At 34.5% G+C, this 16,036-nt stretch overlaps 1 protein-coding gene across 1 annotated transcript; it reads right to left on the minus strand.

Annotated features, from left to right (window-relative positions):
• Positions 1-2,936: 2,936 nt before the first annotated feature.
• On the minus strand, positions 2,937-5,208 carry LOC18046854 (F-box/LRR-repeat protein At4g14103). The gene is made up of 3 exons (XM_024187106.1): positions 4,695-5,208; positions 4,255-4,580; positions 2,937-3,461 (listed from the first exon to the last, which is right to left on the minus strand). The coding sequence occupies exons 1-3, from the start codon at positions 5,206-5,208 to the stop codon at positions 2,937-2,939; spliced, it is 1,365 nt and encodes a 454-aa protein (XP_024042874.1).
• Between the last annotated feature and the right edge of the window lie 10,828 nt (positions 5,209-16,036).

Raw genomic sequence — 16,036 nt, forward strand, 5'->3', positions numbered from 1 at the left:
TTACATTTGACAACTCACTAATTCATGTGTAGGTCTATTTCAAAATTGTTATTGTTTATAGAGGTTGTTGGAAAATGGTCATGATGCATGTTGAATGGGTAATGATGGGGATGGGCAGTAAAAGTTGCTTGTGTTATTTGAGCTTCCAGAATCCATTAAACAGCTAAAATTGGAAGAAGAAATGCAAATTGTGTGTGTGTGTGCAGCTTGTGAGCCTTAAATTAATGTGCAAACCAATGGTTATATTGGTTTATATATATATATATATATATATATATAAAGTTTTAAATTTACTTTTTTTAAGATTTTAAAGAAATATCATAAATTGATCCTGGTTAAAATATTTGTTTTAATTACTTATGAAATTGTAAATATTTGTAATTGTAAATGGCGAAAATGTCAAAAAAATATAGTCAGTTCCCCTTACGCATCATACGTTTCAGCCCTTGTACTTTAGTTGTGTTAGTCTATAAATTATTATTGGGGGTAATATTGTCTTTTCAAAGTCAACAGTTAGTCAATAAAATTTTTAACTTACGGTACGAGATCTTTTACAAATAAAATAATTTGAACCCATGTACTTGCAACAACCTCCAACCTCAGGGGAGGTTTTTAAAAATTACCCTTAATAAACTATAGCATTTTAGGGTGACCCTTAAACCTTTTGGATCCGACTACCGTGCAACAGTTGCACGCTACCCCAAATTTTGTATTTTTGCAACTAAGCGAACGGATCAATGTGTAAAGGGTTCAACCACTACAATGTGTTTAATTGGTTGTATTAACACTTAAGTCCCTACTGTTTATTACAAATTCATAACAGCTTCAAGTTTTTAAATATTCACTTACATAACTTGTGTTAAAATTTTTAAAGTTTGATCCATTGACTTAATTTGGTAAAAAAAATGATTGATGCCTTGATCGTGTAAATACAATAATGTAATATCGCATAAAATGTTTAAAGACATTTTATATTAACCTTCATAGTTTATAAAATTATAAAATTAAAAATGGATTGGGCCACAGTGCAGCAATGGTACCGTGTCATTGTTGTACCTACCGTTGGCTGTATTTAAATGAGTGGGGTGTGTTTGGTACATTATATCATATTATATTGTATTGTATTATGTAATGCACATGTATTAAATTATATTATATTCTATTACATTAATAGTATATTATAATAATTATAATTATATTATACAACGTTTGGTAAATGGTATTATCCTGTATTGCATTAATCATCAGAATTTAGTCAACTTATATTATTCTATATTTGTTATTAATTATATAAAATTTTATTTTCATATACATTATTGTTAAATAAATAAAATTTTAACATACTAGAATAATATTATAGTATAATTTATTTTAATCTTTTAGATTATGATAATAAAATAATCAAAATGATTAAAATATATTTAATGCTTAATTAACGTAAAATAATAAAATTAACAAAATATATTGATGACGACGACGACAACGACATGAATATTAATATAATAAAAATAAAGAAAATTATTAATATTAAAAGTATTGAAATAATATTAACAATAAATTAATAATAAATTTAATATTATTAATATAATATTAATGACATTAATAAATAGTAATAAAAACAGGAGGAAACAATTAATGTTTTATTCAAAAGCACATAAAATGATTTTATGCAGAGACAATTACCTATATATACAAATTTGTAACTTATGGTATGTATTCAGTTTTCTTATAAAAGGTAGGGTAGTGTTTTGTAAATTTTTAAAACATAAAAAATTCAGTGGTACCGTTAATTTGTTACCACTGAATTCGGACCATTGTCATGTGCCCTAATATGAGGACCAACTTCAAGTGGTGCATTACTAATCCAAGGCGTCACATTAATACTTGCTTGCCACTTAATATTTGATGGCATTTGCTATAATGTGTACTTGGTAACGGATGTTTAATGCTTCATCAACATTTTGCACGTTGTGATGCCACCATGTTCAATTCACATGTTGTTACACCACCCATTTTTTGTTTCATCTACGCTTGTGCAGTCCTGATTTGCAACTCCTTTTATTCCTTATAAAACCACAACTATTCATGGACACTCCATATTTTTTACGTGAGTCACATACAACGTTTAACACTTACTTACTGTTACTGTTTGAGGTTGTCAATAAGTAATAGGGTTAATTTTGTCCTGCCCCCAACTGTTTCAACATTTATCGCCACGCACCCATATATTTCGAAAATACTCACTCCACACCCAATTCCGTTAATTTGACCGTTATGTTTAACGGAACTATTTGAAATTTAAGTAAATGTCCGAAATACCCCTTATCTTGAATTAGAGAAAAATAAAATAAGATAAAATGTTAATTTAATAATTAATGTTTACATTAAAAAATTTTATTTAAAGGTAATTAATAATAATTTCATCAATTAAATTATCAAATAAATTAAATTTATCATCATCAAATAATATTTAGGATATGAATTTCCAAATTTACCCTTTGACCGTTAGAATAAACGGTCAAATTAACGGAATTGGGTGTGGAGTGAGTATTTTTGAAACATATGGGTGCGTGACGAAAAATGTTGAAACAGTTGGGGGCAGTACAAAATTAACCCATAAGTAATATTACATTTTCGTTACAGCAGCGATTACCAAACGGGCAGGTCGCATAACTGGGTTTCTGTTTCAGCTATCCTCAATCATTTAGGTGCATCAACAAAGGATATGGGTCATTACATAATATAAATCAATCTGCCCAAGGGAACTCAAGGAAAGCAGTTGCAAATGTGTTTGATCGCAGTTACAAAAGCACATAAATATATCACAGAAAACACATCCAATGGAAATATTACATTGGATGTTCCAGCTCCAATGGAAGTCCCCCAGCATATCGAAATCCAATGACATAAATCGGCCCCAATAACACCAAACACATCTAGTTGACTGTTTCCCTAGTGACCCGAATGTTAACAGTAGGAGACTGTCTTCGAAAGTTGAGAATTTTACGGCAGAGTGTTTGCAATCTGGCGCCTTGAACACTTCCGTGGCAGTGGTATCTGAACTTGTCCAACACTTTACTATGCCACAGGAAGTACTCCACCAGGCGTACGTCATCTTTTCCGTTAGTAAATGCTTTCATCTTTATTTTTGTGACGTGTTGACTCAAGCAATGGGGCACATTCTCTGTCTCCAGCCAGCCAAGTTCGTGGTCGTTTACGTCGAACCAATCTCCCTGATCAGTTAAAACAGGCAAACCCATGGTTAACATATTGAACCCAGTTCCTGATGACTGCACGACTGTTGTCTTACTGACCTTTGTTAATATACAGGTACGCAAGTTGTAGGTGGCAGTGAGGATGGTATGCAGACCTTTCCAGCCACTTCGTCGAACCTCAACATCCAAAGAGGTGAGGTTGTCAAACCGAATCAGGGACTGCCTTTCACATGCCCGCTTAAGTGCCTGTGGTTTAATTGGTTATTAGACAAACAACAACAATAACAACGTACTGTCACTTTCAAGTAACAAATAATTAACCAACTTGAGCCCTTTTATGGAAATGCAAAACTTGGCCCGATTGTCCAAGGCTTGCTGACATTCCTTAACAGTTCAAGCAAAACAATACATCTCAGCCTTATGATCAATACAAAATCCTAACAGTCATAACAGATGAAAAAATTGTATATCAATCTCTGTCTACCTATCTCTCTGCAGCGCCGCTCTGTCAATATAATACTATGTACAAATCACATTCGGATTGAGGACAGCGGCGCAGGGAGAGTTTCATAAATTGTATAAATTTATGACAATAGATGTCGTTATTCATCATCCACATGTAACCTTCGTTAACAATCTATAATTCATGTCACATCACAAAGTTCAAACAGCACACAAACATTTATATCATCTTTTTGTGGTAATTGTTTTGCTACCCTGCAAGGACTCAACCACCACCATTGTTTTACGTTGGTGAAATTTAGGATCATGTTTCTGACATTCGCAATTTGACAGTGGAAATAATGACATTTTAAACTACTATATAATCCATTTACATGCAATTACTTACTTGCCCAGTTTAAATGTCAAACCAAACTTATACTAAACTTTATACTAATTGCATGTGTGTGATCATGTTGTTACATTGATACAATATGTCACATTGCAAATGTTACCCCTTATATGCTAGTTTACAACCTCAAATTACCCGGTGTTGTAGATGAATATTTAGATGCTGGTATAGTATGATAATGCGTACCAGAAGAACGCCACCGGATAGGATCAGCCGAGCTGTTTTCGCGACACCCTCGATGAGGTTGCGAGCACGTTGTGGATCAACTGTATCTGATTCCCAATGTTGAAGATCTAAAGTTGCTTGCTGGATGGATTGCATCTCATGTACCTCGTATTCCATCAACATGTTATCAACAATACGGATTAGTTGGAGATTTGGCGCCATAATGACAGCACGATGGTGGTATGACATCCCTCGCAACGAGGCGAAGAGAACAACAAACGTCAGTGTGTTAAGAGTTGTCGACTGAATGATGAAGTTCGCTGGAGGATCATCTGGTTGTATCAAAACTGTCAGACAGAGTTCCGTCAGTGAAGGGCAACTACAAAACAGCTTCTCGGTGACTCGGTTTTCAGGATGGGTAATATATATTTGAAGAATCTTCAGTTGGGGAAAACACACACCATCCGGAGGATCTTCTAAGCGAAATGCAGTGTGTAGTCGAAGAACTTCAAGCGTCATCGAGCTGTACACATATGCAGGCAACTGCATGGGTGTGTACTGGATAATATCGATTTCCATCTCCCGAACATTCCGCATTATTGCCTGAGATACCCACAAAGGAAACCGATCCCTACGTATAGCGTTGACACTCCGCAGCGAGAACGTATGTATTGATACGGGGTCCGTTCCAGCCATCACTGATTCTATGAAGTTGTTAAATTCATCCACCAGGTCAGGATTGTCGGCAGCAGCCCCCATGGGACCCCCATCGTCGAAGCAGAGGTTGCGAACTGAGGTCCATACATGCCTCCATCTTCGCGAAAGACTTGAAGTGGCCACTGCATCTTCGAGTGGCAGAAAAGTTAGGATATTGGACAGCACAGAATCAGGCAATGCACTGATCCTGTCTTCGGGTACTTTTTTTAGTACTCTTCCCCGTCTGATCCGCGGAACCGAACCAGTTGACCTCCTCATCCGTAAGGCAACTCACCCTGGCCTGTGGGACCATTAAATACATTTAAATTCATAATAATCTGCTACAAAAATCAAACCATTTACACAGACGTTATTTAGATGTACAATGCAGGTTGTTAAATTCACTTCCACACACATGGTCATAGTTAACATTTAAAAATAATTTAAATGTTTAATTAAGCAGTTACAGTATGAATTGCATTCAAGCATAGATTGAGAAAAAATGGAATTTTTATTGACTCATCCTGAAAATTATATAATCTATTGAGGTCGTTGATTAATCAATTACAATCAGGTGTAGAGAGAAAAAATAATACAGCTAAAAGTCCAGACATTGCACCAATTAGGTAATCCTTTTAGTATTATTCCCCAACTTAAAACGATATATCCTAAAACCATATCCTTTGTAAGCATCACGATGAATTTCCCTAACATATATCCAACACAAGCATTCAGTCTTTAGGTTCAGACTGATTAACAAAGATCCACCATTGTTAACTTATCGTCGTGAAAATAAAACAAATATGGCACATTCGCGAATGAACCAAACAATTCACCGAAATGATAGAAAGTAAAGATCCTTACCTAAGAAGCAATCGTCCCAGCAGCGGAATTTCCCGGTTGGCTGTCTAGTGGATTTGCAGGAGCGTTGTCGATTTGTTAATCTGCAAAGGGAAAGTCGTCGTGTCCTGTAATCAAGTCCACCACGACCTTCTGTTGATGTCAAACTAGAAGGGTTCAGCTGTCTAACGTAATGTTAGGGGCAACAATGGGGAAAAAAAACACAAAAAAAATTTATACATTTGTACTGGGAACTGTCGTCGTTATGTAGTGAGTTAATGCTTCTTTTGTTTGATGGTTATGCTATTGGCCACTGGGCTGTACATTCCCGGGATGTGTGACTATATTGATCATTGTCACTCTTGAGATTGCGGCTTGAGTGCAATCCGTTATGAATCCTTGTGCCGTTGTGGCAACTGGCAACTGCCATGTGAAATTGAAATATTTGCTTCAGACAATTACTCGGTGCTTGAAACAATAATATTGTGGGCCCATTGTTTAGGTCAGTCGGTTTCTCACTTCCCTTGTCTTTCTGGATTGAACACGTTTGGATGGTCTTTCAGTTCAACCTTTTTCATTGCCTCATTTGTCTCTTGTAGTGCTTGTCAACTTTAGATCCTTCCATACTCGGCCGGACACACAAAAATCATTTTTTAGATTGCCTGGGGCCATGGAAGTATGATGACTTCGTTCGGCATGTGCGCAATGTGACTACAAATTTTTCCATTTTCCAATTATGTCCTTTTTTATTTAATATGGGTCAGTCTACAGTGCAACTGTGGTACCGTACCACAGTTGCACCAACCGTTGGATCCACTAAAATGAGTGGGGTTCACTTAAATAAGTGGAAATCTAATGGTTGGGTGCAACTGTGGCACGGTACCACAGTTGCACTACAATTTTATCCATTTAATATTATTTAACCATAAGCTTATTATTATATTTGTTCTTTTCTAATTAAATAATAAAATAAAATAAAATAAACATAATCAGTAGTTAGCCTTAAAAATTGAGACCATTTTTTAGATTTTTTATTTTTTTGTTTAATATTATTTACACATACAGTTATTATTATTTTAACTAATGCTTTCATCAAACTAAATAATGCAAAATAATAAAAAAATCATTAGTTACAAGTGTTAACAAATAAAATGATTATTTTAATTTACCCATAGGCTTACAATTATAAATTAGCTGATTTGATTATATATATATATATATATATATATATATATATATATATATATATATATATATATATATATATATATATATATATATATATATATATATTTAAATAAAAAACCTCATTTTATTTTAATTTAGTCATGTAGGTGCAATGGCCAAGTCCGAATGTTCATATTTGACATTTTTTTTGCTGCGAGTTTAAACGTGTTAATATATATGCGAATTAATATTTATATTAAACTATATGTTTCTCTTTGTACATATTTATTGATATATAAATTTTATATGTTTCTCTTTGTACATTTGTCCCTGCTTTTTTAATCTTTATCGAAAGGTATTATTATGAAGATTCTATTTAACTTTATTTTGCTTCGTGTATATATCAATAATTTATACATTACACCCAATTAATTATTAACTACTTGTCCTTCAGAGGATTATGTACACAGACAAAAGAAGCAAAGGAATTTCGAGAAATTCATGTGCATTGAGATAAGCGCTAATCTAGGGACGAAAGAATTATGCACATGACCTTCTTAATGCAAGTATGAACTTGGTGAAAATTGAGAAACTTTTTTTTATGTTATTATTATTTAACTTTTTCAACATGGTTTCTAATAATTCGCACATTTGCTTTTGATGTTCTTTTGTTTTTATAGATCTTTAACATTTTATTTTTACTTCTTATTTTCATGACTTCTGATTTGATTTATTTTATTTTTGCAGCATACTTCTTTATGTTATTCTGAGGATAGTACACAATAGAGCTTCAACTTAAGAAGAGTTTAGACAAAGTTGTTGACATTTTGTTTATTTTGTATTGTAAAAAATAATATATATGTGAATATTATAATGTGATTCAATCACTGAAGTGGAATTATTTTAATTATATGTTACCTGTTCTGTAGTTTGTAATTTATGCATTTGTTTGAGAGCTTCCAAATTAATAAAAAAATATATTATGTTACAAAATTTAAATTACTTACAAAAACCTAATTCACAACATGCATCTGCAATTTTTTAAAAAATATGTAATAAAACAGTAGAACACAACATTTACAGCTTGTGGTTAAAAACTTTTCAGCAACATGCAAATAACTCATGTCTAAACCTGCTTTCGTATGAATGGCTCCACCAATTACCTCACCATGGAATACTATGATACTTTTGATAGTAATATTATGATTAAGGTGCATGATACGATTATATATAGCAAGAGCCACGCGTCCCGAAAGACAAATCGATGCACGCATTGAACAATTGACAAATTTGTAAGTGGACCAATGTACTTAACGCAAATAACGTGATTTTTAACGCAACACAAGAACTTGTTCTAATCACTACAAAAACGATAGTGGCAACATCCAAGGGATATCTTGTACGTACGCTTCATTGGTCGACCAAAAACGACAACAATAAAGTACAATATATATAAGTCCACATTTTCCCTACGGTCACATATACTACCAACCAAAGAGGCACACCCCAAATGAAGTTGCTTAATGTAACGCTTCCCTATGCAGCAGAATCAGGTGATGAACTCAAGTGGCGCATTGGGCAGTTCCATCAGCAGTCTCCACCGTAGTTCCAACGCCGTTAGATTGGGATCCATGGCACTGATCGCCTCCCTGCTAGAAGTCAACAGCGTTTATACAGACAAAAAAGAAAAGATCAATGCCACTATACATTTTAGAAAACGATGAATTGATTACCCCAACACGTGGATAAAATAAACCTATGCAAATGTACGATAATAACGACAGCCAATTAATTCAAAGCTTTGCAATCACAGAACTACTTCGAAGAAATTTTTTACCGTGGCCGGAGTTGGATTTACTAGCTTGCATGTGCGCTTCCCATGTCCGTCGGCCTTGCACACCGTACACCTGTACCTTCGCTTCACGCCCACAACTTAGGCACGTGGTACAATGGGTTGTACAGCCGTGGTTGCTGCAGGGTTTTGGTCAGAATGGGCCACCGCATCCCTCACCACCGGGACATCCTCTCTGGTATGGCACAACTTTGAGGGGGGCCCAAGTGTTGGAGAGTGAGCACCGTTAACGGAAAACCGAACTACAACATGGAGACTGCAGCATCCCTTTATGGACAAGCGGATAATGGTTTTCAACGCATCGTCTGTGTTGACGTCCACCATCCGACCATCCCACGGGAGAACGACTTTAGGATGGAAATAATGAACCGCAGGAGACTCTCTAGTCTGCAGCACGAGAGCTGCAATATTGCACAATCTGAGAAGAGTGTAGTGCATGGGCCTGATGGATTTAATCATCATTGCTGACCCCATGTACTCCAAGACAAAGGTGAATGGTGGAGGCGTTGTTGGCGTTACCGTCGCCATGTATTGGGGAAACTGAGATGTAGGTGCGAACTAAAAAAAATGACGATCAACTGCGATGTTCGTACTATGTGGTTATGTTAAGGTCATTCGTCAATGGTGGCAATATACACCTTCGTTGATAATAATACACATTACAGATATAAAATTCATCCAACTATTTTGAATTTAGGGGGAATTCTTAACCAACGTAATATCGTCACTTCACTAATGTCAGTAATCCATAAATATATGGGTATTTTATAAGGCCAGTGAGACATAAGAAGGTAATTGTTTCTGTTGTTTCGTTTAAAAATTCCAACCTTCAATTAACTCCCGCCTTTGAAAGAGGTTGGTTATGGGCGACAAAAAACCTTCCTACTATTTAGATAGCTTGCCGTTGAAGATTTTCCACTGACAAACTGACAGTGACAACTACTATCCTGTCTGCAGTGCTTTTATGGTGACTCACGATAATGAAGCTTCCTGTGGGGTGAAATGCGCTGAATGTTATTAATTGCCAATATTCACAGCAGTTGCATTCTGTCAGGGATATAGTTCCAGTCAGTGTCTTCTTGATGAACGAACATGAGGCGGCGGGTTGTTTCCTGTGGATGGCCATGCATTTATGTAGTGGCCGCCGTTGAGCGAGCCCGTCCGTCGCACCGGTGAAAGGACACGACACGAAGAACATCGCTTCACCCACGTGGCGACGTTGTCACAGAGGATGGCCGTGATATAAGTCTACATTTTTTGTTCACTTTTGGAGTGCATTGAATCGACTTGACTAGCTAAGTGATAATCGGAATCTGTACCATAGACAGGTCCACAATAATTATATGTTCGTGCCTCTTTCTTCGATACCCCCAACACGTGGTATGACCCCTTAAGGCCACGACTACAATGGTTCAGGTGCATTAATAGATCAGGTGAATAAAAAATTATAAAAAAATTTACACCGTTCGATGCAAATTCAAAGTAAATCAATGGTTAGATAATCGAAATAGAAGAAGCGGACAACGGGAGAGAAGTTAAGCGTGGGCCCTATCTAACAAGGGTTGTCAGATTGTTTTACCAATTACCACCGTTATCTCTGTTTGTGACGGCACCACTGTAGCAAACCGTGGCAGAACAGTAACACTGGTGATGTTAATTTATTATTGTTTTATAAAATATAAATTTATTTAGCTTTTAATATTAGGACAAATCTATGTTACCACAGTTATTATGGGTTAATGAGTTTAGGAAATACAAATAATTAAAATTTTATAATGTAAAACAAATTCATAATAACATTGGGCACTTATTAATATCTTGTATGATTTGTCAATTTCCAAAAAAAAAATCCACAAATATCGATAGTTATCCATATCCATATGAAACAGCTAAAATTGGATATGGATGAATGTGGAAATAAAACATGATGGCTATAATATAGTAATTATGGAGAGCTTGGTTTGAATCAAAACAACTACATTTATTCTTTTTAGAATATATTTTATCAACGTTAGCAAGATTATCTTATATTACTATATTGAACCAAGTTTCCACTAATCTAAAGGCATGGGTCCTCCATTTTATTGTTGATTACCTTCCCCTAATGACTTTGAGTCTATAAAGAGGTCTTATAATTCAAAACATATTTATCTCCGTTGATTTCAATTCAGTTGCCATCCATTGGAAAAAAGGTATCGCTTGGAAAAAAAAAAATTAATTGGAATAAGGATTATATTAGTGTAAAGAGTCATTTTCTTTTATTTAATGACTTCATTGACTAATTTCAATCAGTTAAGTTGGGCTGTACATTTGTTTTTTCAACTTGATGAAAATTTTCATTCATTATTAAGTTATTAAGCTAATTTTTTTAGCTAATATCATTAAAAGATATATTCTAAAATATCCATACCTTTAATTAATTTTTATCTCTACATAAATAAAATTTAATAAAACCTATTTCTATAACTTGTGATAATATATTATTATTTCTATCTTTTTATTTTTTTAATTAAAATTATTGATCTTCGTAATTATTATGAATTTTTTTTAAAAAAATCATAAATTATAATAAAATTATTTAACATATACTAATGTATAACATTAAAGGGTTGTATTCTACTGAATATAATTTAGATTATAATAATATATAATCTTATTTATGTTTTAACATTTATAATTTCTAAAGACACAAATAAAAAAATACGAGTTTCAAATTTTTTAATTTATAAATAAATTATTAAGTAATAATTGATAATGATTTTGACCAAAAGTTTGGTGGAGGGAAATATTCGAATCTGTCCAAAACTAACCGTTTTGCTAACATTTTTTTATTGTTGCATAACTTATTCATTACTTCCAATTAATTAAAACAATTACAATTCATTTTCTTAAACACATAAAATAACATAAATTTTGGTCAAAATCATTCAAAATAAAAATTTAATTGCTTTCACAAAATAATTGTATCCTACTTGAATTAATTAAATATTTTATTTTATTGGGAACATTTCTTACAAAATTTGAACCTCAGTGTTCACCGCTTGGACAATAAAAGCACAATTACAGTACTTGTGACATGCAGCATATTATCTGTGACATTATTGAGCATCAGTTGTGATAATAAGAGAGTAACTAGAGAACTAGTGACATGGTGTACGCAACTTGGAACACAAACACAAAAACAAGGGCAATTGTAAATTCAACCGGAATAACCGGTTACTTTGCAATGCTTATTGCACACATGTCAGAATTTAATTGACTTTATATCATGCCATAATGAACCATGCATACACAGGGTGCATAGTAGGAAGACCATGACCCTTAAGGCCACACACGTTCAAAAGTTATCACGGCATTTACATCCACAGCCAAAAGTTCAAACTGGTTTATGGGAAGTAATCTCTCAATTGGGAAGCTTCCTGTGGCCTTGCACACATCGGGTTCATTGACTACAGCAGTGGAAAACGAGAAGGGTATTGACGGAATATCAAATTTATTTGAATTGTTTCAAAACTGTCAGACAGAAGCATTTGCTTATTAGTTAAAGTGACCGTTAATATCTTCCCGTTGTGCACCATTACGTGGAAATTTCCCAGCAATGAATGGGAGTTTAAATACCGCCTTCTATCGTCTTGCATCTATGAGGGTGCACAATATTCTTCCAAGAAAACCATTTTTCGCATGTCTTCGTCTACCGATAGCACCAATAAAATGAGTAACAACCAGGACGGTGGACATTGTCGTAGGTGGATTAAGTTGAAAAATCGATATTGCAACTGTTATGATGGCCGTCGAGCTGTAATACGGATTTCTGAATCGTCAAAGAACCCACAACGACTTTTATTTTGCTGCGACACTTGCAAGTTTTTTCATTGGTGGACTCCGGATAACGATGAATGGCACAGTCTTCGTCAGTATGTGCAGGAAAGGACAGGAGCCTACCGTCTCAGTCGCTTACATGTAGTGGCCTGCTTTGTTGGGATCATTATCGCGAATATACTGGCAAGAGCGTTGGTTGTGCTATACTTATGGTGGTTTTCGGTGAGGACCTCGGCCGATCCAGGAGTGAAGAGGCAGTGGTTTTAGTTTCAGCATGGGTAGCAGTATGGTGGGTGTTAAAGTATAAATAGTTTCCATGTATATGTTTTAATTTAGAGCTGATCCGGCAATAAACAAGTGTGACCAGTAAATTTACATTGTGTTTTTTAAGGTATATAGTCATTGTTTGTGTGCATCGTGGCCTGAAAGTGGGGCTACAGTGTTTGTTTTATTCACGTTAGGCACAAATCATTCTGAGCGTCGTGTTTGCTATGATTAGTAAGGGGATTGTTAGGGCTAAGAAAAATGAAATATTTGACCTCCCTGTCAAATATTGTTAGTAGCTCCCATGCACTATATCGTTGAAGGCATATATTTTAGTGTGCATTAAGGTGTTGAATGTGTTGAGAAACATACACTGTTACTTCAAGTCAGTTCCCCTTAGTTAGGATAGAACGAAGCATGGTTGCAAACTGAAATTGTGGCCGAAAAAGACGTCATTTTATTAATCCACAAGGTGACAACGTTCTGGGCGGAGGGTGATATTTGTAAAAACCAAGCTGACAAAACAGGAAAACGCTATTGATGCAAGTCTGCAACACCAACAGCTCATTTTTTGACAATCTAGATGCTACCCCTTATATGCGATTACGAGGACAAAAAAAAATAATAATAAGACCTTCGCTACCATTAACGAGAAAAGGAAAATGAGTTCGCTATGTGAGCATTTTTCAAATAAGTGGCAGCATCTAGAAATGTGCATCTTCAGTGTGGACGTTAATGGTAGCGCATGCGATTGTAGACCAACCGTGCCAAGCCGAACATGATGGACGCCTCGTTGGCCTCGATGTGAAAAGTGAAATTTGAAAGAAAGCCGTCCCAAGTGAGAAACACATCAACGAACGACGACGTAAACAGCACCTAGCACGTCCGCGAATCAAGATTGACCGCTATGTGGAAGTTCATGATCGGGTGAGAAATCTGTTCCACCTTGAGGAAAGCCATGGTAAAAAACAATGTCATTTTACAGCAAAACAAAAAATAAAATTTGAATAACAGGAAAAAAAAATTCCACACTTCCTAATTGGATGTGGCCTGGAGTTTGGAAGCGGCAAATCGCGACAAAATTGCCGCAATTCAGCCCTTTTAAACTGAAACAACTACCGCCGGATAACAGATATCCGTATCGAAGATGCAAGCTATAAATGACCCACAAAAGAGGAATGAGGTACTGATTTAGAAAGCGATAATGGAGGTGCTGGGATGAGAAAGGACTGTTTGTAAACCCAAATGAAGCTGCGTCCCTCAAAAGATACATTTTTGTGAACTATAATTAATCGTGGACCATTATCAAACCATGGTGCGACTGATAGTATAACCCCCTAAACCGAAGCTTCACCATAAGTACAATAACATAGGGGGAACTGAAATAATGTGTTAATAGTCCTCATTAACAAAGTTGAACCATGGAGATGTATATTAAGTATATAACAAACGTTCAAAAGTTGTATGCTCAAGTGAACAGGTTGTACAAGTTTGGAAGAGGGTCACGTGGACGCTTGGGGGGACGTTAACGCAGGTCAGAGAAGTGGACCGGCCATGGGATCATAATATCAGCACCGAAACATTTTACCATATTTCCCAATACATTGATCACAGTTGTAAAAAAACAAAGCATCAAAGCAGGAAAGCATCGAACTGAAAAGATCATGTGCATAGAGAGAAGTGCCGAACCTGTGAATGCTCCTGTTAGTTGGAGTTTCGACCGGAGACGCGACGTGCTGTACACAGCAACAACTCCGGGAAGATGACTTCGAACTAACAGAAGGAAAAGTGAGGCGAACTTGTCAAAAGCAATGACAATCTTGTCATTGACTAAAATTATATGTGGACGATAACCAACGAGTGCTAGCATCTTAGGCCGTGTTTGGACGTGTGCAAAAAGAGGGAGATAACTTTTGTGTAAATTTTAATTAATAGTAAACACAACCGTACATAAATATCGTAATTTATCAACTGGGCAAAGCTTACCTTACATATAATGTAACAAACAACCAATGAATATAGGCCATTGCTTTTGATATTCCTTAAATCCAATGGAAAAAATTTTTTAACATAAAACAAAATACATGTGCAATACATATTTATAAAAAAATTTTAATTTTATAATCATATATTATATTTACTTATTTTTTCAAATACGTCCTCATTGATTTTTTATAACTAAATGATTTTTTCATCAATCTTTTTTACATTTATTTATTTGGGTCCAACTATGGTGCCACAGTTGTATGGTACCACAGCTGGATCCAGCCATTGGATCTAGCTCTGGTGACAACTGTGGGCTGGATCCAATGGTTGGATCCAGCTGTGGTACCATAGATTTGTCCTATTTTTAAACTTTATACATTTTTTTCAATATTTTCAGCCAAGATTTATATGCTTATTATATTCATAAAGATCCACAAACTTTGAATATATTTTTGCGCTTACATTTTTAATTTCTTGTCTCTCTTGAGACATAAACTAAAATTTTCTTCTAACACAAACACACATTCAATCTATTTTCGTTCTTAAATACATATCAGCAATGCCATCACACAGATTTTGTAATCTATATTTAGTATCATGAATTATAATAGACATTATATGTAATAAATATCTTATAAATTTAATGAATTCTTAAAAAGATGGTACAATGAATAAATTACCAAAGCCTCTAATAAAATGATTCCAATTCTTTGATCGTATCAATGATTCAAACATGTGGATAAATAATCAATTAAATTGACTGTTACTATATTTATTAAATTAATTACAAATTCTAAATTTTTCTATAAATGATATAGAAATGGTAAACAAAATATTACAAATTAATAATTTCAATGAAGGAATATAAAATAAAATAAAAAGTTAAGAGATCAAGTGATCAACTAAGTAAAGAATGTAATAAAGATAAACAATTCATAAAATACTTCAACATTAAAAATCATGATATATTAAACCAAGAGATTATTAATATAATGAATAACAATTCAATAGATATAAAATTTAACAAGTTATATCTTCAATTAAATAAAATAGATAAAATTGTTGAGCAGTTTTATACTAACTTTGCTATAAATATAAATGAAGAACTTCAAAAAAACTTGAAATATTGCAGCTTGGGTGCAAACAACCTGGAGTATAAACAATTTGGGATATAATGTA

Source organism: Citrus clementina, unplaced genomic scaffold (genome assembly GCF_000493195.1).
Source record: "Citrus clementina cultivar Clemenules unplaced genomic scaffold, Citrus_clementina_v1.0 scaffold_3, whole genome shotgun sequence".
Lineage (NCBI taxonomy): Eukaryota > Viridiplantae > Streptophyta > Magnoliopsida > Sapindales > Rutaceae > Citrus > Citrus x clementina.

Bases quoted from the DNA above. Each gene is read 5' to 3' on its own strand.
- LOC18046854 (XM_024187106.1), bottom strand. From the start codon at position 5,208: ATGAGGAGGTCAACTGGTTCGGTTCCGCGGATCAGACGGGGAAGAGTA. The intron at 4,581-4,694 runs GTGTGTGTTTTC...TCTGTCTGACAG, and splicing joins CTTAGAAGATCCTCCGGATG to TTTTGATACAACCAGATGAT. The intron at 3,462-4,254 runs GTACGCATTATC...ATTAAACCACAG, and splicing joins TATCCGGTGGCGTTCTTCTG to GCACTTAAGCGGGCATGTGA.